At 42.9% G+C, this 19,746-nt stretch overlaps 1 protein-coding gene across 3 annotated transcripts in view; it reads right to left on the reverse strand.

Moving 5' to 3' along the window:
* Nucleotides 1-19,746, reverse strand: part of LOC124615410 — a 349,233-nt gene that overhangs the window by 57,819 nt on the left and 271,668 nt on the right. For all 3 annotated transcript variants that reach the window (XM_047143272.1, XM_047143271.1, XM_047143273.1), the window contains exon 5: nt 7,669-7,865. In XM_047143272.1, coding sequence (XP_046999228.1) covers nt 7,669-7,865 — 197 coding nt within the window. The remainder of the gene's footprint in view (nt 1-7,668; nt 7,866-19,746) is intronic.

A 19,746-nucleotide genomic window follows, 5' to 3' on the forward strand; every position in this document is an offset into this window, starting at 1 on the left:
TTTTGGTTGAGTGACTGGATTCGAGATTTCCTGTGAGAAGGCTCACAGCGCGTAGTGACTGATGGAAAGTTATCGAATAAAACAAAAGTAATATCTGGCGTTGCCCAAGGAAGTGTTATACGCCTTCTACTGTTCCTGATCAACGCAAACGGTTTAGGAGACAATATGAGCAGCCCCCATAGAGAGTTTATGGGTAACTCTGTCTTTTACCGTCTTATAAAGTCATCACATGATCAAAAATATAAGAATATGATTGAGACAAGATATCTGTCTAGCGCAAAAAGTGGCAGTTGACTCTAAGTAACGAAAAGTGTAAAGTCGTCGACATGAATACTACTAGTAAAAGGAATCCGTTAAATTTCGGTTGCACAATGAATCACAGAAATCTAAAAGCTGTAAATTCAGCTAAATGTTTAGGAATTAGAATTACGAATAACTTCAGCTGGAACAATCGCACAGATAATGTGAGGAATACAAACTAAAAGTGCGCTTTATAGGCAGAAAACATAGAAAATGCAGCAGATCTGCTAAAGATACTGCTTAAACCGTGCTTGTCCGCCCGCTTCTGGGGCACTGCTGTGCAGTGTGAGACCCGTATCAGATGGGACTGACGGAGGACATCGAAAAAATTCAAAGAAGAGCAACTCGTTTTGTATGATCTCGAAATAGAGGAGAGAGTGCCACGGATGCGACACACGAATTGTGGCGGCAAGCATTAAAAGAAAGGCATTTTCCGCTGCGGCAGGACTTTCTCTTAAAGTTTCAGTCACATAATTTGTCCTAATAGTGTTAAAATACATTACAGTGCCCACCTAAATAGGGAGAAATGATGATAAAAACAAAATAAGAGAACTCAGAGCTTCCACGGAAAACTTAAATGTTCACTTTTCCCACGCGCTGTACGACAGCGGAGCAATAGAGAAGTAGCTTGAAGGTGGTTCGATGAACACTCTGTCAGGCCATTGATTTGGATTGCGGAGCAGTCTTGAAGATACATATTTAGCCTTAATTACAAATGATTTTTGAAACATATAAAACAAAGAAAGAAGAACATCAGGGAATGTTCTACATCAGCAACAGAAGAAAGATCCACTAGCAGAATCATTACGTATATCGTCGCATGCATTCGTGTAAGAGTATGGTTCAGGTGATATGAAATTTCGTAAACAGTATGTTTCCGAGACCCGAAATATTATGGAAACATGTGAATACAGGAAGTTAAAAACTGGTCTAATACCTGTTAAGCAGTATGATCAAATCATTCTTTATTCTGTGCAACTGGTAACTACCTCGTATAGGAATAGTTCACTACTAAGCTGTATTATCCGTAGAGAGCGATATAATTCAGTTGTGTAAGAATGGAAATACGATCCAAAATAACTTGACAAGAAGCACGTAAGACGCTGTTAAATTCTTGAAATATCAGACTAAATAAAATTGTATTAATCCCAATTTTGTCGTAAATATTGCTAGTGGCTTACAAAACAATGTTTCTGATAGTGAAGTTCTGATTCAATCACTGACAATCCCTTCTACAGCAGTAGCACAAAGTTTGCTCAACAAGAGAATAACTTCGTAACGCCGCAAAGACACGCAAATCTCGCGACCGACCTACAAGCACGACTCCCAAGAGCAACAGTTCAAGCGTAACTTCTTGTTTCTGCTTAACTTATTCAATTTTCTCCTGAGCTTACAGTAAATTATTCAGTTTTATAGCCAAATCTGTGCACAGTATGGTATGGGAACTTCACGTTACTGTTCGCCTTTCTTACATGGCGTCAGCAGTTTACAGACGACATTATTCGTCGAAACGACTACAAGCATTGCCAAGAACATACTATATGACAGCTTAAGATTTTAATTATTCCGCACTCTAACGAATCGATATAATTCAGTGCACAAGTTACCCATACTTCTACACAGAGTTCAACAATACAATTTTCTCAGCTATGAATTATTCTCAGTGTCGAACGTAAAATTATCTTTAATTTTTATGCTATCGTGGACGACACTGAAGCTCCAGTGTCGAGGAAGTACTCCACAGGAAACTGTCTAATCTTTCAACCCCCTATACTTCACTTACTCGTCATAAACCTGCCTAATCTTGTCCGTACGGGTCGAGGGAAGACTACAGACGTGTGCGTCGTCTGAAGAGAATGACTTCCTAGAGACTCCATCATGTCTGCGCCAAGGTTTTCGGAAACGTGGCTGCATTTTATTGCAGTGAGCCGTAGTACAGACTGCTATGCTGCCCTGCCAGTCTAGAACGCAATACCCAATGGTGGAGGTGGTATCAGGATGGATCCATTAGCGGCAAACAAATCTGTGGGAGTAAGTATATTAGGGCGCTAAGAGAAACAGTAAACAATGATACGTGAAATAATGGGGGCAGAAGGGCAGTTCAAGTAGTCGAAGCAACAGTGACAGCACTCGTGATGATATTAACAGTGATGAAGTAATACTAGTAGACCTGTGTAAAGGGAATGATGGTCTTAGTAACAGAAATGAGGTATTAGTATTCGTTTTTACCATATGAATTCAGTTGACTGGAAGGAAATGTTTGGAATCAATATTACTTAAATCAATGAAATGGATCGATACGAAATGACACTAGTTAATTCATTCAGAAATCCTGGGCGTGAAATGTAAAGAACATGTCCTGACAAACGAAAATTTACGCCGGTGATAGATATGAAGCAATAATTAATATCATGGGTAGCACTGTGTTGCCTATTGATACTAGGATAACTTGGAAATGAATAACAAATACAAATTGATTCTTACCTGTGTACAGTCTGTACAGTCTAAAAGCGTTATGATCGCGTCTAATTATTTCACGTAATTTCCTGTGGTAATTTAATTTAGAAGAGCAAAAGCCCTGTTACCAAAAGATGATCTAAAAAAAGTTCTTGAAATTTAAATGTCCCCGAAATTAGGGGAATTCATGTCCTGTCCAGATTTTAACACACTGCGTCTAGATCTTAACCTGCCATGTACTTTAGATGCCATTTTAGCGGATGACCCACGAGCAGCTGCTCGTGTTCTTCGTTTTATCAAATGGTTCAAATGGCTCTGAGCACTATGGGACTCAACTACTGAGGTCATTAGTCCCCTAGAACTTAGAACTAGTTAAACCTAACTAACCTAAGGACATCACACACATCCATGCCCGAGGCAGGATTCGAACCTGCGACCGTAGCGGTCTCGCGGATCCAGACTGCAGCGCCAGAACCGCGCGGCCACTTCGGCCGGCTCGTTTTATCAATTTGACAAACCTCCCTAAGGACATTTGATGATGATGTTTTTTTAATCCTATGCCTGTCAGTCTGTCTTTTATCGTGTTTTCCCATTTAGTTGTTGTTTTAAACTTGTGCCTCGCGGTGCATTCTTAACGTAGTCAGGGCGCTAATGACTATTGAAGTTGTGCGCCCTAAAACCACAAAAAAAAAAAAAAAAAAAATTTAAATTCAACTGTAGCCGTAATGACCGATTTATTAAAAGCATCCCTAAACCATAGAATGGAGCTGAAATGAATATGACTGGTACTATTTATTATCGCGGGGATGGTATCGAAACAGAACAACACGTTAGCTGTTATGCTGGAAACGAGAGTCCAGTTCATGAAAGGTGATTATATTACAGAAATTATAATCTACGGTAAGATCATGTTTCTTTTTTCCTCGATCACCAACAACATGTTCTTAACGCAAACCTTATTCAACTAACACTGATTATTTTCGCACCTTCATGACCAATGCAAACGCAAGGTCCATGAAAACTTACTGATCGTTTCTCAATACACACTTGTAGCTGTAAGATTTCTTTGTAATTAAAGTGCATGAATTCTGGACTCTCCGGCACTTCCTAACAGAGAAGTGAAGTAAATATTAACAGTTTCGAAAACCAAGAATGGTTTGAAGCTGTACGCGCAAGAGAAGTTATTTTGCTACCTCAAATGATTCGTGTACGGTAAAGACGCTCCATCATAGAAACTCATTTCTGCATACGGACTCAAACTGCAAAATCCGAATTTCGTCATTATTCTCTTTACATCTGATATGCACTTCTGAAAAAAGCGATCACATTCTGCATTCAGTTACAGATATGATGTTTTCTGTAACTGTTATTGTATCTCTGTTACGTTTTCTGTATTATGAAGGGTATAAGAAGTTGCTTAATTCGAAAGATTACGAGCATCTTCTATGATTTTAGGGTGATCAATACTCTCTAGAATACCAACATAATTATGTCTTTTTTAGGATGACAGCATTGAACGATATTAATGTGTTAAGGACCTTAGTGAGTCGGCCTTAGTGACTCGACAAAGCAACTTCAGCAATGACTCCTATTTAGTTATCATTAACTATGTCGAGCAATTATTCGATGAGTTTCATATCAGATGAACACATATATAACGTATGCACTCTTACAGAACCGTCGTCATACATGATAGTGAATTTTCCTATCAAAGTAGGTCACGGCATTTGCCTCCTCGATGCAATGGCTATTCAGATGGCTATGGAGGAACGAAGATCGGTTATTGTATTTAATGGCACCCCAAACCATTGAACGTAGTGTTTCTACGTCAAATCACTCGGCAATGTTGACCGCCTGACTGCGGTAAACTTAGGAGTGTCTAACATGCATGTGGCCATTGCTGTGGGACAGACTGCATCGGAATTAGTCACAAAGTAATACATTTTTGTCGTTCGGAATGAGACGTAGGAACAACTATTCTTCCCGTGCTCTTACAAGTAGGGTGATGTACATCTCAAGGGATTCTCAAAACGTCGAAAGACAGAGTATAGCGACGTAATAATCGATAGTTTCAGCGTGGAAACATTTTTCAAAATATTGCCAAGAATTATGATGAACAAACATATCCCTCTCTAACGATACTTCAAGACCCAGTAAATAGACTAGTCCTCACTAATTAATATATTTTATCTGTTTTTTTTTTTTTTTTTTTTTTTTTTTTTTTTTTTTACCGAGCGAGGTGGCGCAGTGGTTAGACACTGGACTCGAATTCGGGAGGACGACGGTTCAAACCCGCGTCCGGCCATGCTAATTTAGGTTTTCCGTGATTTCCCTAAATAGCTCCAGGCAAATACCGGGATGGTTCCTTTCCAAAAGGGCACGACCGACTTCCTTCCCCGTCCTTCCCTAATCCGATGAGACCGAAGACCTCGCTGTCAGGTCTCCTTCCACAAACAAACCAACCCAAACGATTCTTTTTCTTGAGAGATTTTGGACATTGGGTGAAATTCTGAAAATTTCAGTCTAGAAATGAAAACATAAATCATGAGATCCTGTATTACTGTGGGACCCCTAGGTACCGTACTCTGATTGTCCTGTACTCTGACAGGCAACCGATAAATATTTGGTTATGCCTTACCGACACTCATTTTCGTACTTAATTAGCTTTTAGCATCTATCAACGTTCTAGGCATTAGTCTGATTTCTGAATGATTGTAAAATCGTCATCTGCACAGTAAAAGTCATAACTTAAATAACTAATGCTATAGCGTATACATGAATATATGTAATCAGTTATTGATTAATGTACACGTAACTTTAGTTTACCCCACTGTAACCAAGCGAACATGAACACTATTACATGAAAAATATACAAGGACGTGTATTTTCACGCGTAAATAGGAAAGACACTCCATGTCATTTCGTTATGCTTTGTAATCAGTAGGACGCTAGTTCAAAAACTTATTTCCCTCTTAATTACAGCAAGCAATATGAGGTACGCGAATTAACGATAGAAATACGTTTCTATCTTTATTAAAAAACGCTCATTACGTAACAATTCACTTAATGTGCATTTCATTCCCACGATTCTCAAGCAGTATGTTACTGGAAAGGGTCCAGGCAGCACGTTAGCATCAAATAAACTGTTGAACGAAAAGACATATACAACAGGCGTATAGTAAACAAGATAATTGAGAGCCTTAATAAAAGATTAATGACCTTCAACTTAGAGAGAACAGTAGAGATTAACTTTGGGAGACAACAAAAGAGTGTGCAGAGAGCTAAACTTTAGTTAAAGATTTATGCCGTGAAGCGCGATCACAATAATATATCATTGCAGTTCACGTAGAACAAATGAAGCAAGAATTTTTTACGTTATGTGCCTTTTAGTGTTTAGAAGTATGGAGTATCCCAAATTGGATCATGTTTATAATATAATAATACCCCACTTTAAACAGAATGAAGTACAATACCTAAGGCGCTGGAGTCGTGGACTGTGCGGTTGATCCCAGAGGTGGTTCGAATCCTCCCTCGGGCATGAGTGTGTGTGTGTTTGTCCATAGGATAAATGGCTCTGAGCACTATGGGACTTAACTTCTAAGGTCATCAGTCCCCTAGACCTTAGAACTACTTAAACCTAACTAACCTAAGGACATCACACAAATCCACGCCCGAGGCAGGATTCGAACCTGCGACCGTAGCGGTCGCGCGGTTCCAGACTGTAGCGCCTAGAACCGCTCGGCCACCCTGGCCGGCTGTCCATAGGATAAATTAGGTTAAGTAGTGTGTAAGATTAGGGACTGATGACCTTAGCAATTAAGTCCCATAAGATTTCACAAACGTTTGAACGTTTTTTTTTTAAACAAAGGCGTTTTTCATTGCGACGGGATCTTCTCATGAAATTTCAATCACCGGGCTTCTCCTCCGATTGGGAAAACATTCTGTTGGCATCCACCTACAAAGGGAGAAATGATCGTCACGATAAAATAAGAGAAATCAGGGTACGCACAGAGGGATTTAAGTGCTCGTTTTTCCCGCGTTCCGTTCGAGAGTGGAACGGTAGAGAGACAGCTGGAACGTGGTTCATTGAACACTCTGCCAGGCACTTTATTGTGAATAGCAGAGTAATCACGTAAATGTAGATGTAGATGTAGACGTCTGTGTCAAACACTGGGGGACTGCCTCGCAATTTACCTTCACACAAACAACCCGTTCCTCGTAAATGTTCACACCATCGTCTAATGCACTGTGCCGTAGGAGGATCCACACCATACCTAGTACGAAATTCATGCTGAACAGTTATTACTGACCAGCACTGGTCAAATCGTAGAACACAAAACGCTTGCTGTTGCCCCGACAGCATTTTTACTGGAACTGAAGTGGCCACACACCGCTGCTACCAAACGGGAACCATATAATACTCGAGAGGTTGCGCTTTACAACAGTACGTTGTTTACGCTCGTAACTCAAACAACATAATAGTTACGATTTTGTTAAAAAATCGGATGATTCTTTCCGATACACTGTGCATTAGACTAAGGCAATAAAAAGGCAACGTACCAGTGTTTCCTGACGTTATCAAGTCTAACAGGTCGATTGAGTTTGCTGACTATTAGTACGTGGTGTAAATTTTATTACTAACAGAAACATAGAACTGATTGGTAGGTAGAAAAGATTGACTACCTCTGTCTTACACTAAGGCAAAAAAAAAAAAAAAAACCAACGTATCAGTGTTTCCTGACGTTATCATGTCCAACAGGTCGACTGACTCTGGTTCACATAACTTTTTCGTATTTCTCAAAGCATTGCGGTATACCGAGAGGTGCATCTAGGCTTCATAGTCTCACAACTTAGGACTCGACAGATTCTGCTGTTACGGTAGGCGCCTGCCTTAACGGAACGGAACGGTACCTGGCTACTATGGTGCCGGTGCGGTCGAAGGCGACGTTGGTGTTGTGGAAGTAGGCGCCGGACGGCGGGCACTCCTCGCCGTCGGCGGTGACGGGGAAGCCCGGGCAGGGGCAGCCGGTGCAGTTGACCCGCTCCGGCAGGTTGACCACGGCGTACAGCCCGTGCCGGCGGGCGGCGCACGACAGCTCCCTCAGGCCCTGTAAACAAGGGCCGGCGCCTCGTTTGCTCCCTCGAGTCATTTCAGGCTGCCGTGGGCCGATACGGCTCTGATAGCGACGGAAACTCACTCAAGGCACACTACAGGTCAAGAATTTTCTATCACCCATGATAAAAATTATATACTTTGTTTCAGTGTACAAACACATCTTCGAAGCTAAACAGACGAAAAAAATAAATATTTCCTTTCTCTACCATTAAGTAAAATACAACTTGGTTTAGATTTTAGCATCTCGAAAATAATCGCGTTTTGCCCTCAGAACACGTGCTCAAACTCTTGGCATTCTGGATATAAGATTTTGTAGTGTTTTTTTGCAGAGATTGCAATCCAACACGTCTGTAAATTATTCGATAGATCTTCAGCATTATGTGACCTCGATTTTGTGATCTCCCTCTCAAGTTTATCCCATAAGAAAAAAATATGTGTGAAATCTTATGGGACTTAACTGATAAGGTCATCAGACCCTAAGCTTACACACTGCTTAACCTAAATTATCGTAAGGACAAACCCACACAACCCGTGCCCGAGGGAGGACTCGAACTTCGTCCCATAAGAGTTCAGTAGGATTTAAGTTAGGTGACTGACGTTGCTAAACCATATTTTTCAGCTCTCCATATTTCTACTCCCTCCGCCACACACCGTCAGGTGGCTTGCGGAGTATGGATGTAGAGGTAGATGTAGATTGTCTATTGACTTATCGTCTGCACAATTTAGAAACATGTTTGGGTTCATTGTGCTTCCACAGAACAAACCTCTTCTTGCCAGATGGGACAGCATTGTTCCTCAGTACTTGTTATGTCGTCCTTTGTTTAATATTATAATAATTCTTCTTGTTAGATCATTAAATTTATCGAGAGTGAAATATCCTCAAACCATGACCGGCCCTCCACTATGTTTCACCACTGGCGTCACACGCTGACTCTTCATGCGTTCTCCACGAATTCGACGAGCAAAAATTCGACGATGGCTTCCAAATATTTCAAACTTAGATCCGTCCGTGAATAACACCTTGCACCGTTACTACACACTCCATTTCTCATGTAGCTCCGCCTATTGCAATTTTTTTCGCATTATTTTGATTGCGTGGTAAAGGTGTTTTGCCCACTCTGTACCCCTTTAAAAACTTTCTCACGCAGACAGCGTTGTACTGTTGACACGGAGTTTGGAGCCTGTCCGACACTATTTACTTCCTCGCGACTGTCGGGTACAGTACGAGTGCTCTGAGGTTTACTTTGTACACATAGGAACAGAACTTCAAAGTGTGATGTTACTCGGAGTCTTCCAGATGGGGAAAAGAGTTGCACTGTCACTAGTTAGCTTCCACCGTTACAATGTATACACCGCTGTAGATTGCGCTACGCCGACATTTGTACCAATTGTCCTACTATAATAGCCTTCCTGATGAACAGCTGCAATTACAGTACGGCTGCCGCTTCCGTCCCATAAGAAGGTAATATAGTATGAACCTGATCAGGTATACAAACACACTGCTAGATTCACACAATGTACTGTAAACTAATGCGTTTTTATGCTAATGTGTGGTGTCTGTGTTTTCGGACATGTGCGAATGACCAAATACGTCCAACCTCCTGTGGCAACCTTGGAAGAGCGAATATGAAGGAAATAGATAGGAGCTGCGGATAGGTGGAACTCGATGGGAGTGTGGATCGGCCTTGAGGCGAGCCGAGATAGTTCGTGCAGTTGTGAAAACACTGTATCCGGGATGGCGCAGCGGTTTACCGCACCTGCCTATAAGCAGGAGGTCCCGTGTTCAAATCGCGGTCCGGTACACATTTTCAACCATCACCGTCGATTCCGGGTAATGATCCCTCCCCTTTCCTTTCCTTTCTACCCCTCTCCACCTTCTATTTACATATAATGTGTATTCATTGCTACACAGAGAGGTGAAGAAATGATTGCTATTCGAATGGAACCGTCTTAGGTGAATGTACGTCAGTGATATGGGTACTCATCAGCACCCCTGTATATAAATAACCAGATACACAACAGAGGCATTTTGTCTTTACATGTTTATACTTGCTTCATTAACAGAACGGGGATATAATAGAATAATCGAAACGAAATCCCTGTTTTAACTAGAAATCCACAGTTGTTATTGACGATCGAAAACTTCTGACCAATCGTGTTGGATCTAGCCATGGTCACAGATGCTACTCTCCCTTTTCATAACCTATGATGGCCGTCCTTCATTGGTCACGTTAGGGAGTTGGAATGTCCACAGGACTCCGAGACCATTGTCGTGTAGGTCAAGCGCCTTTACTGAGCCCAGGATAGGAAATGATGAAGAATATCTAGAAAGCATGTCCACAGTGCGTATCACAGAATTTTGTGATGCAGCGTTGGAGCCCATTCTGCAGACGTTTGGCAACAGTGGAAAGAGGAACGGACTGACAAAATTTGCAGACAACGAGTTGCTCGTCGCAAGTAGTGGCTCGAGATGAACTGTAAAAGTCAAGTGTAATACGGCGCTCCATAAACTTTAAGGAGGGATTTGAACTGTCAAATTGTCACTAGCTCCTCAGAAATCAGTGTACGTGCCCTCGAAAGGGAACATATCAAGAATAAAACAAAATTTAGTGACGTAACGGTTAAACTTGGAGTTCGTAAAAAAGAAATATCTACGAATACTACCAGGTGTACTTCATAATTCGACCTACCGCTGAAGGAAGCAAGTGGAAACGGAACAGAAATGGTGCGCAATGTAAAAGGCGTCGTAGATACACAATTGCGACTTTCCTTGAGAACAGTCGCGGTATATCACCATTCTAAACAGTCTAGTAAAACAAATTTAGTAACCAGAAGGGCACTAGAAAACGAAATGAAACATTACGGGTTGACAGAGTGTGTGATGTTATTTCACTGATCAGGAAAACCGAGTCAAATTTACAAAAACTTGGCTCTACGAGCCCACTTGCCAGGTGGACGTTGCACGTCCCTTTTCAGGATGCATGCACGACGGCAATTGAGAGATATACACCACATAAATTAATAAGTAATGGTACTGATCCCCCGTGGTACACAAAACGCGTAAGATCGCTGTAGCAGAAGCAACGAAAGAAGCATGCAAACTTTAAAATAACGCAAAATCCTCAGGATTGGCAATGTTTTGTAGAAGTACGAAATTACCGCGTACTTCAATGCGAGATGATTATAAAAATTTCCACAACGAAACTCTTGCCTCGCAATCTGGAAGAGACTCAAAGTGATTCTGGTCATACACAAAGCACACCAATGGCAAGAAGAAATGAGTACCTTCACTGTGCGATAACAACGGTGAAGTCGCTGATGACAGTGCCACAAAATCAGAGTTATAAAATGGTTCAAACGGCTCTAAGCACTATGGGACTTAACATCCGAGGTCATCAGTCCCCTAGAACTGAGAACTCCTTAAACCTAACCAACCTAAGGACATCACACTTATCCATGCCCGAGGCAGGATTCGAGTCTGCGACCGCAGCGGTCGCGCGGTTCCGGACTGAAGCGCCTAGAACCGCTCAGCCACATCGGCCGGCTGCAGAGTTATTAAACAAGATTTTCCGAAACTCCTTCACCAATGAAGACGAAATAAGTATTCCTGATTTCCAATGAAGAACAGTTCCCAAGATGAGAAACATAGAAGTGTAGCAAAGCAGCTTAAATCACTTAATAAAGGCAAGGCCTCCGGTCCAGATGGTATATTACTCAGGTTCCTTTCAGAGTATGCTGATATAATAGCTCCATATTTAGCAATTATGTACAACCGCTAGCTCACAGAAAGAACCTCATCTAAAGACTGGAGAACTGCGTAAGTCACACCAATAGCCAAAAAGGAAAGTAGGAGTAATCCGCTGAATTACAAGCCCATATCACTAACGTCGATTTGCAGTAGGGTTTTAGAAAATAAACTGTATTCGAACATAATGAAGTACCTCGAACAAAACGATTTATTAGCTCATAGTCAGTACGGATTCAGAAAATAGCGTTCTTCTGAAACACAACTAGCTCTTTATACTCATGAAGTAATGAGTGCTATCGACAGGGGATGTCTAATTGATTTCATATTTTTAGATTTCCTGAAGGCTTTCGACACCGTTCCTCACAAGCGTTTTCTAACCAAACTGCGTGCCTATGGAATATCGCCTCAGTTGTGCGACTCGGTTAGTGATTTCCTGTCAGAGAGGTCACAGTTCGTAGTAATAGACGGGAAGTTATCGAGTAGAACAGAAGTAATATCCGGCGCTCCCCAAGGAAGTGTTATAGGAGCCCTGTTGTTCGGAATCTGTATTAACGACATAAGAGATAATCTCAGTAGCCCTCTTAGATTGTTTCTAGATGATGCTGTAATTTACCGTCTTGTAAAATGATTTAGATACGATAACTGTATGTTGCGAAAAGTGACAATTAACCCTGAATAAAGAAATGTGTGAAGTTATTCACATGAGTACTGAAAGAAATCCGCTAAATTTCGATTACTCGATAAGTCACGCTAAACGAAATACTTAGGGATTACAATTACAAACAACCTAATTTGGAACGGTCACATCTGTAGTGTTATTGGCAGAGAAAACCAAAAACTGCCATTCATTGCCAGTTTACTTAAAAGGTGAAACAGGCCTACCAAAGAGGCTGCTTACACCACGCTTGTCCACCCTATTCTGGAGTACTGGTTGGCGGTGTGGGCTCCGCATCAGGTAGGACTGACGGTTGACACAGAAAAAGTTCAAAGAATGGCAGCTTGTTTTGCATTATCCCGAAATAGAGGAGATAGTTCGAAACAATAGGGGTGAATTGGAGTGGCTATCATTAAAAAAAAGGCGTTTTTCGTTTCGACGGGAACTTCTCATGTAATTTCAATCACCAGTTTTCTCCTCCGATTCCGAAAACATTATGTTGGCACCCACCTACGTAGGGAGAAATGATCATCACGATAAAATAAAAGAAATCAGGGCTCGCACAGAAAAATTTAAGTGCTCGTTTTTCTCTCCCGCCGTTTGACAGTGGAACGGTAGGGAGAGACAGCTCGAAGGTGGTTCATTGAACCCTCTTCCAGGCACTTTATTGTGAATAGCAGAGTAATCACGTAGATGTAGATGTTTACATGTGCAGATTCTTTGAGAAGGGTTTCACAAACACATTTTTGCCCTCCTGAGGCTAGGTGACCCGCAGTTTTTGCAACTGCTCCTTTATATCCTCGATATTGATACTGGGATGGACTTGACGCCCGAGATGGTCCTGCACATGTTCTATCGGGAACAGACCTGGGTATCCTGCTCGCCACAAGAGACAGTTCAATGAAACGCTCCATTACGTATACCAGCGTTATTGTGCTGGAAAATAGCACCAGGATAATGTCGCATGAGAGGTAACAACTGAGGACGCAGGGCGTCCGTGACGTCACGTTGTGCGATCAGAGTTCCGTCGATCACTACCAGCCGTCACCGGAAGTCATACCCGACGACTTTACACACATTGACGCCAACTCTTTACAGCGCTTGGAAAGCCTAAAACTATGTACGGCATTTTCTGTCTGCGTTCGTATTGTACCTTTTTTGTTCATTTTTTCGAGTTGCTGAATTCGATATGCGGAACCATTCAGGAATTTACCAATACATGTGTGGGAAACCACCTAACAAATTCTACATTGCTTTACCACTGTACCATTTCAACGCAAATTAATCTGTTTCTCGGGTTCAACCTATGACTGACGTGCGTTTCCCCGTCTTACCAGCCAGCGCTATACGCGTTGCAAAATACGAGAGGGTACATTTTGAATAGCTTGCAGCACATGCAGCTTTGATGGCTTTATTCAGAATTCCAGTACACTACATTTTTTTGTTAACCTACAATACCCTATTTTTCAACATAATGTCTATTCAATGCGACGACCTTTAAGTCACATTACTGGTAGGACGTGGATGCCTACATGTTACCGCTCCACTGGGTGACTCCGGAGTCAACGTCCTGCTGCATCACAGACCTCCCCATCATCCATATTCCGCTTTCCGAGGAGTGCATCATACACTGGCCCAAAAAGATGGTGGTCCCCTGTTAGGCGGCGAGGAGCCAAGCGGACATGCATATTTGAGTACCCAACTGGTGGACGAGTGTGTCAGCGCTACCAACAGAGACGTCAAGTTGAGCAGCGAGTTGTTTGATCGTGATCTGTCGATGATCTCGAATGAGAGTGTGCGCACGTTCAAACATTGCAGGAGTCACAATTATGTGCGGCCGGCCGGCTCGCGGGCGATCGGATGGGTTTGTGCGACCTTGTTGCGATGATGAAAGGCGCCTCGCCCAACGACTCACCGTGCTTTTGTTCACTGCCAGGTCTCCGTAGACAGTCGACAAGAGACTTTAATCTGCGATGCTTTGATTTTTCGCCTAAAGGAACACAATGACATCTCTCTACTTGGAAGGCACCTCAACGGAACCATTTGAAGAATACATAAAGCATTTCCACTTATCCAAACTTCATAGAAGTATAGGGACTGGATCGGGAATATTCCACGATGTCCCATAATAAATTTTGCATCTTTAACCCAAAACTGGCAGAGAAAAAAAATGTATTGCATTACTGACTGAACGCCACTCGTGTCGTTGACATCAGATGTAATGTATTTAATAAGGTTATCATGAAACTGTCTTTATTTTCTGATGCAACTCACAGTTGGTAATGGATTCGTTCGTAAAAATGTCTATGTATTGTAATAAAATATTAGTGCAGTCACACGATTTCATATGCAGTTATATTTGTTGGCTGCAACGCATAATACGCAGGAATCGTTGAGCAGTCCGATGTGGTATTTAAAATGCACGGGCACCAAAACAACTACGAAGAGAAAATAACAAGCGTTCTAGCAGTGTGAATACCTAAACGTATTCAAACTATTCAAGGCCGATCATGCAGAGTACAGTCAATTTGCAAATCCTGAAACTCTGTTAGGTATACATACAGTGTGCTCCCTGCCGCCGTTGGATAAGCAGCTGAGCAGCAAGTCGTATACTCCTAGCTCACTCATTTGTTACATAGTTTAATTCTTAATTTCTTTGCGTGTTTTTGGTACTTGCATTGTTTAATTCATAAATTTCGAGCGTATTATAGTATTTGAGAGTTGTAGCATCGCGTTTTAGTACCTGAATAGTGTAAATTCGCGTAGTCGTTTGTCTACTGTTTTGTTTTGAACGGCCAGTGTCGGTTGGTCGCAGTCAGTGTGCTCCCTGCCGCCGTTGGATAAGCAGCTGAGCAGCAAGTCGTATACTCCTAGCTCACTCATTTGTTACATAGTTTAATTCTTAATTTCTTTGCGTGTTTTTGGTACTTGCATTGTTTAATTCATAAATTTCGAGCGTATTATAGTATTTGAGAGTTGTAGCATCGCGTTTTAGTACCTGAATAGTGTAAATTCGCGTAGTCGTTTGTCTACTGTTTTGTTTTGAACGGCCAGTGTCGGTTGGTCGCAGTCAGTGTGCTCCCTGCCGCCGTTGGATAAGCAGCTGAGCAGCAAGTCGTATACTCCTAGCTCACTCATTTGTTATATAGTTTAATTCTTAATTTCTTTGCGTGTTTTTGGTACTTGCATTGTTTAGTTCATAAATTTCGGGCGTATTATAGTATTTGAGAGTGTAGCATCGTGTTTTAGTATCTGAATAGTGTAATTTCGCTTAGTCTCCTTCCGCCGCCGAGCAGTGTCAGCAGTGCGCAAGTAGCAGCATTACTGCATTTACTAGGCAATCTTGTATTTTAATAACCGTTTAAATTTTGTCGATTTGTTTGCGCTCTCTGTAGATTAGTTCAGACGTTCTTAGCAAAACAGTTTTTAGCATGGATAGGAACTGCAACTGCTGTGTTCGGATGCAGGCTGAGTTGGCATCCCTTCGCTCCCAGCTTCAGGCAGTGTTGGCTTCGGTCACACAGCTTGAGGCTGTTGCCAATGGGCATCACTGTGGGGGTCGGGATGGGGGTTTGTCAGGGACGGCCAGCTCGTCCCACGCATCCCCTGATCGGACTACGACTGTGGTTGCCCGGGATACTGCCCGCATTGAGGCTGATCCCTCACCTGTGGTAGAGTGGGAGGTCGTTTCAAGGTGTGGCAGGGGGCGAAAGACATTCCGGAGGGCTGAACGGAAAGCCTCTCCAGTTTGTCTGACGAACCGGTTTCAGGCTCTGTCTCAGGCTGATACTGATCTTCGGCCTGACATGGCTACTTGTCCTGTTCCAGAGGTTGCCCCTCAGTCTGCAAGATCCGGGCAGTCGCAGAGGGTGGGCTTACTGGTAGTTGGGAGCTCCAACGTCAGGCGCGTAATGGGGCCCCTTAGGGAAATGGCAGCAAGAGAGGGGAAGAAAACCAATGTGCACTCCGTGTGCATACCGGGGGGAGTCATTCCAGATGTGGAAAGGGTCCTTCCGGATGCCATGAAGGGTACAGGGTGCACCCATCTGCAGGTGGTCGCTCATGTCGGCACCAATGATGTGTGTCGCTATGGATCGGAGGAAATCCTCTCTGGCTTCCGGCGGCTATCTGATTTGGTGAAGACTGCCAGTGTCGCTAGCGGGATGAAAGCAGAGCTCACCATCTGCAGCATCGTCGACAGGACTGACTGCGGACCTTTGGTACAGAGCCGAGTGGAGGGTCTGAATCAGAGGCTGAGACGGTTCTGCGACCGTGTGGGCTGCAGATTCCTCGACTTGCGCCATAGGGTGGTGGGGTTTCGGGTTCCGCTGGATAGGTCAGGAGTCCACTACACGCAACAAGCGGCTACACGGGTAGCAGGGGTTGTGTGGCGTGGGCTGGGCGGTTTTTTAGGTTAGATGGCCTTGGGCAAGTACAGAAAGGGCAACAGCCTCAACGGGTGCGGGGCAAAGTCAGGACATGCGGGGACCGAGCAGCAATCGGTATCGTAATTGTCAACTGTCGAAGCTGCGTTGGTAAAGTACCGGAACTTCAAGCGCTGATAGAAGGCACCGAAGCTGAAATCGTTATAGGTACAGAAAGCTGGCTTAAGCCAGAGATAGATTCTGCCGAAATTTTTACAAAGGTACAGACGGTGTTTAGAAAGGATAGATTGCATGCAACCGGTGGTGGAGTGTTCATCGCTGTTAGTAGTAGTTTATCCTGTAGTGAAGTAGAAGTGGATAGTTCCTGTGAATTATTATGGGTGGAGGTTACACTAAACAACCGAACTAGGTTAATAATTGGCTCCTTTTACCGACCTCCCGACTCAGCAGCATTAGTGGCAGAACAACTGAGAGAAAATTTGGAATACATTTCACATAAATTTTCTCAGCATGTTATAGTCTTAGGTGGAGATTTCAATTTACCAGATATAGACTGGGACACTCAGATGTTTAGCACGGGTGGTAGGGACAGAGCATCGAGTGACATTATACTGAGTGCACTATCCGAAAATTACCTCGAGCAATTAAACAGAGAACCGACTCGTGGAGATAACATATTGGACCTACTGATAACAAACAGACCCGAACTTTTCGAATCTGTATGTACAGAACAGGGAATCAGTGATCATAAGGCCGTTGCAGCATCCCTGAATATGGAAGTTAATAGGAATATAAAAAAAGGGAGGAAGGTTTATCTGTTTAGCAAGAGTAATAGAAGGCAGATTTCAGACTACCTAACAGATCAAAACGAAAATTTCTGTTCCGACGCTGACAATGTTGAGTGTTTATGGAAAAAGTTCAAGGCAATCGTAAAATGCGTTTTAGACAGGTACGTGCCGAGTAAAACTGTGAGGGACGGGAAAAACCCACCGTGGTACAACAACAAAGTTAGGAAACTACTGCGAAAGCAAAGAGAGCTTCACTCCAAGTTTAAACGCAGCCAAAACCTCTCAGACAAACAGAAGCTAAACGATGTCAAAGTTAGCGTAAGGAGGGCTATGCGTGAAGCGTTCATTGAATTCGAAAGTAAAATTCTATGTACCGACTTGACAGAAAATCCTAGGAAGTTCTGGTCTTACGTTAAATCAGTAAGTGGCTCGAAACAGCATATCCAGACACTACGGGATGATGATGGCATTGAAACAGAGGATGACACGCGTAAAGCTGAAATACTAAACACCTTTTTCCAAAGCTGTTTCACAGAGGAAGACCGCACTGCAGTTCCTTCTCTAAATCCTCGCACAAACGAAAAAATGGCTGACATCGAAATAAGTGTCCAAGGAATAGAAAAGCAACTGGAATCACTCAATAGAGGAAAGTCCACTGGACCTGACGGGATACCAATTCGATTCTACACAGAGTACGCGAAAGAACTTGCCCCCCTTCTAACAGCCGTGTACCGCAAGTCTCTAGAGGAACGGAGGGTTCCAAATGATTGGAAAAGAGCACAGATAGTCCCAGTCTTCAAGAAGGGTCGTCGAGCAGATGCGCAAAACTATAGACCTATATCTCTTACGTCGATCTCTTGTAGAATTTTAGAACATGTTTTTTGCTCGCGTATCATGTCATTTCTGGAAACCCAGAATCTACTATGTAGGAATCAACATGGATTCCGGAAACAGCGATCGTGTGAGACCCAACTCGCCTTATTTGTTCATGAGACCCAGAAAATATTAGATACAGGCTCCCAGGTAGATGCTATTTTTCTTGACTTCCGGAAGGCGTTCGATACAGTTCCGCACTGTCGCCTGATAAGCAAAGTAAGAGCCTACGGAATATCAGACCAGCTGTGTGGCTGGATTGAGGAGTTTTTGGCAAACAGAACACAGCATGTTGTTATCAATGGAGAGACGTCTACAGACGTTAAAGTAACCTCTGGCGTGCCACAGGGGAGTGTTATGGGACCATTGCTTTTCACAATATATATAAATGACTTAGTAGATAGTGTCGGAAGTTCCATGCGGCTTTTCGCGGATGATGCTGTAGTATACAGAGAAGTTGCTGCATTAGAAAATTGTAGCGAAATACAGGAAGATCTGCAGCGGATAGGCACTTGGTGCAGGGAGTGGCAACTGACCCTTAACATAGACAAATGTAATGTATTGCGAATACATAGAAAGAAGGATCCTTTATTGTATGATTATATGATAGCGGAACAAACACTGGTAGCAGTTACTTCAGTAAAATATCTGGGAGTATGCGTACGGAACGATTTGAAGTGGAATGATCATATAAAACTAATTGTTGGTAAGGCGGGTACCAGGTTGAGATTCATTGGGAGAGTGCTTAGAAAATGTAGTCCATCAACAAAGGAGGTGGCTTACAAAACACTCGTTCGACCTATACTTGAGTATTGCTCATCAGTGTGGGATCCGTACCAGGTCGGGTTGACGGAGGAGATAGAGAAGATCCAAAGAAGAGCGGCGCGTTTCGTCACTGGGTTATTTGGTAACCGTGATAGCGTTACGGAGATGTTTAATAAACTCAAGTGGCAGACTCTGCAAGAGAGGCGCTCTGCATCGCGGTGTAGCTTGCTCGCCAGGTTTCGAGAGGATGCGTTTCTGGATGAGGTATCGAATATATTGCTTCCCCCTACTTATACTTCCCGAGGAGATCACGAATGTAAAATTAGAGAGATTAGAGCGCGCACGGAGGCTTTCAGACAGTCGTTCTTCCCGCGAACCATACGCGACTGGAACAGGAAAGGGAGGTAATGACAGTGGCACGTAAGGTGCCCTCCGCCACACACCGTTGGGTGGCTTGCGGAGTATCAATGTAGATGTAGATGTAGATGTATAACGCTCGAATGATCACAGCATGTTCACTGAAACGAATCACTTGCAAAAACCGAAAAGCGCGTGTGTCCTGTAGATACGTAAGTTGTATCGAACGAGTGCCCGAAAATTGGATACACTGTTGTTCAAAAGGGGCCAGAAAGTGTAGTAAGGGTGAATACAATCCTAAC

Source organism: Schistocerca americana, chromosome 5, assembly GCF_021461395.2.
Source record: "Schistocerca americana isolate TAMUIC-IGC-003095 chromosome 5, iqSchAmer2.1, whole genome shotgun sequence".
NCBI classification, from domain to species: domain Eukaryota; kingdom Metazoa; phylum Arthropoda; class Insecta; order Orthoptera; family Acrididae; genus Schistocerca; species Schistocerca americana.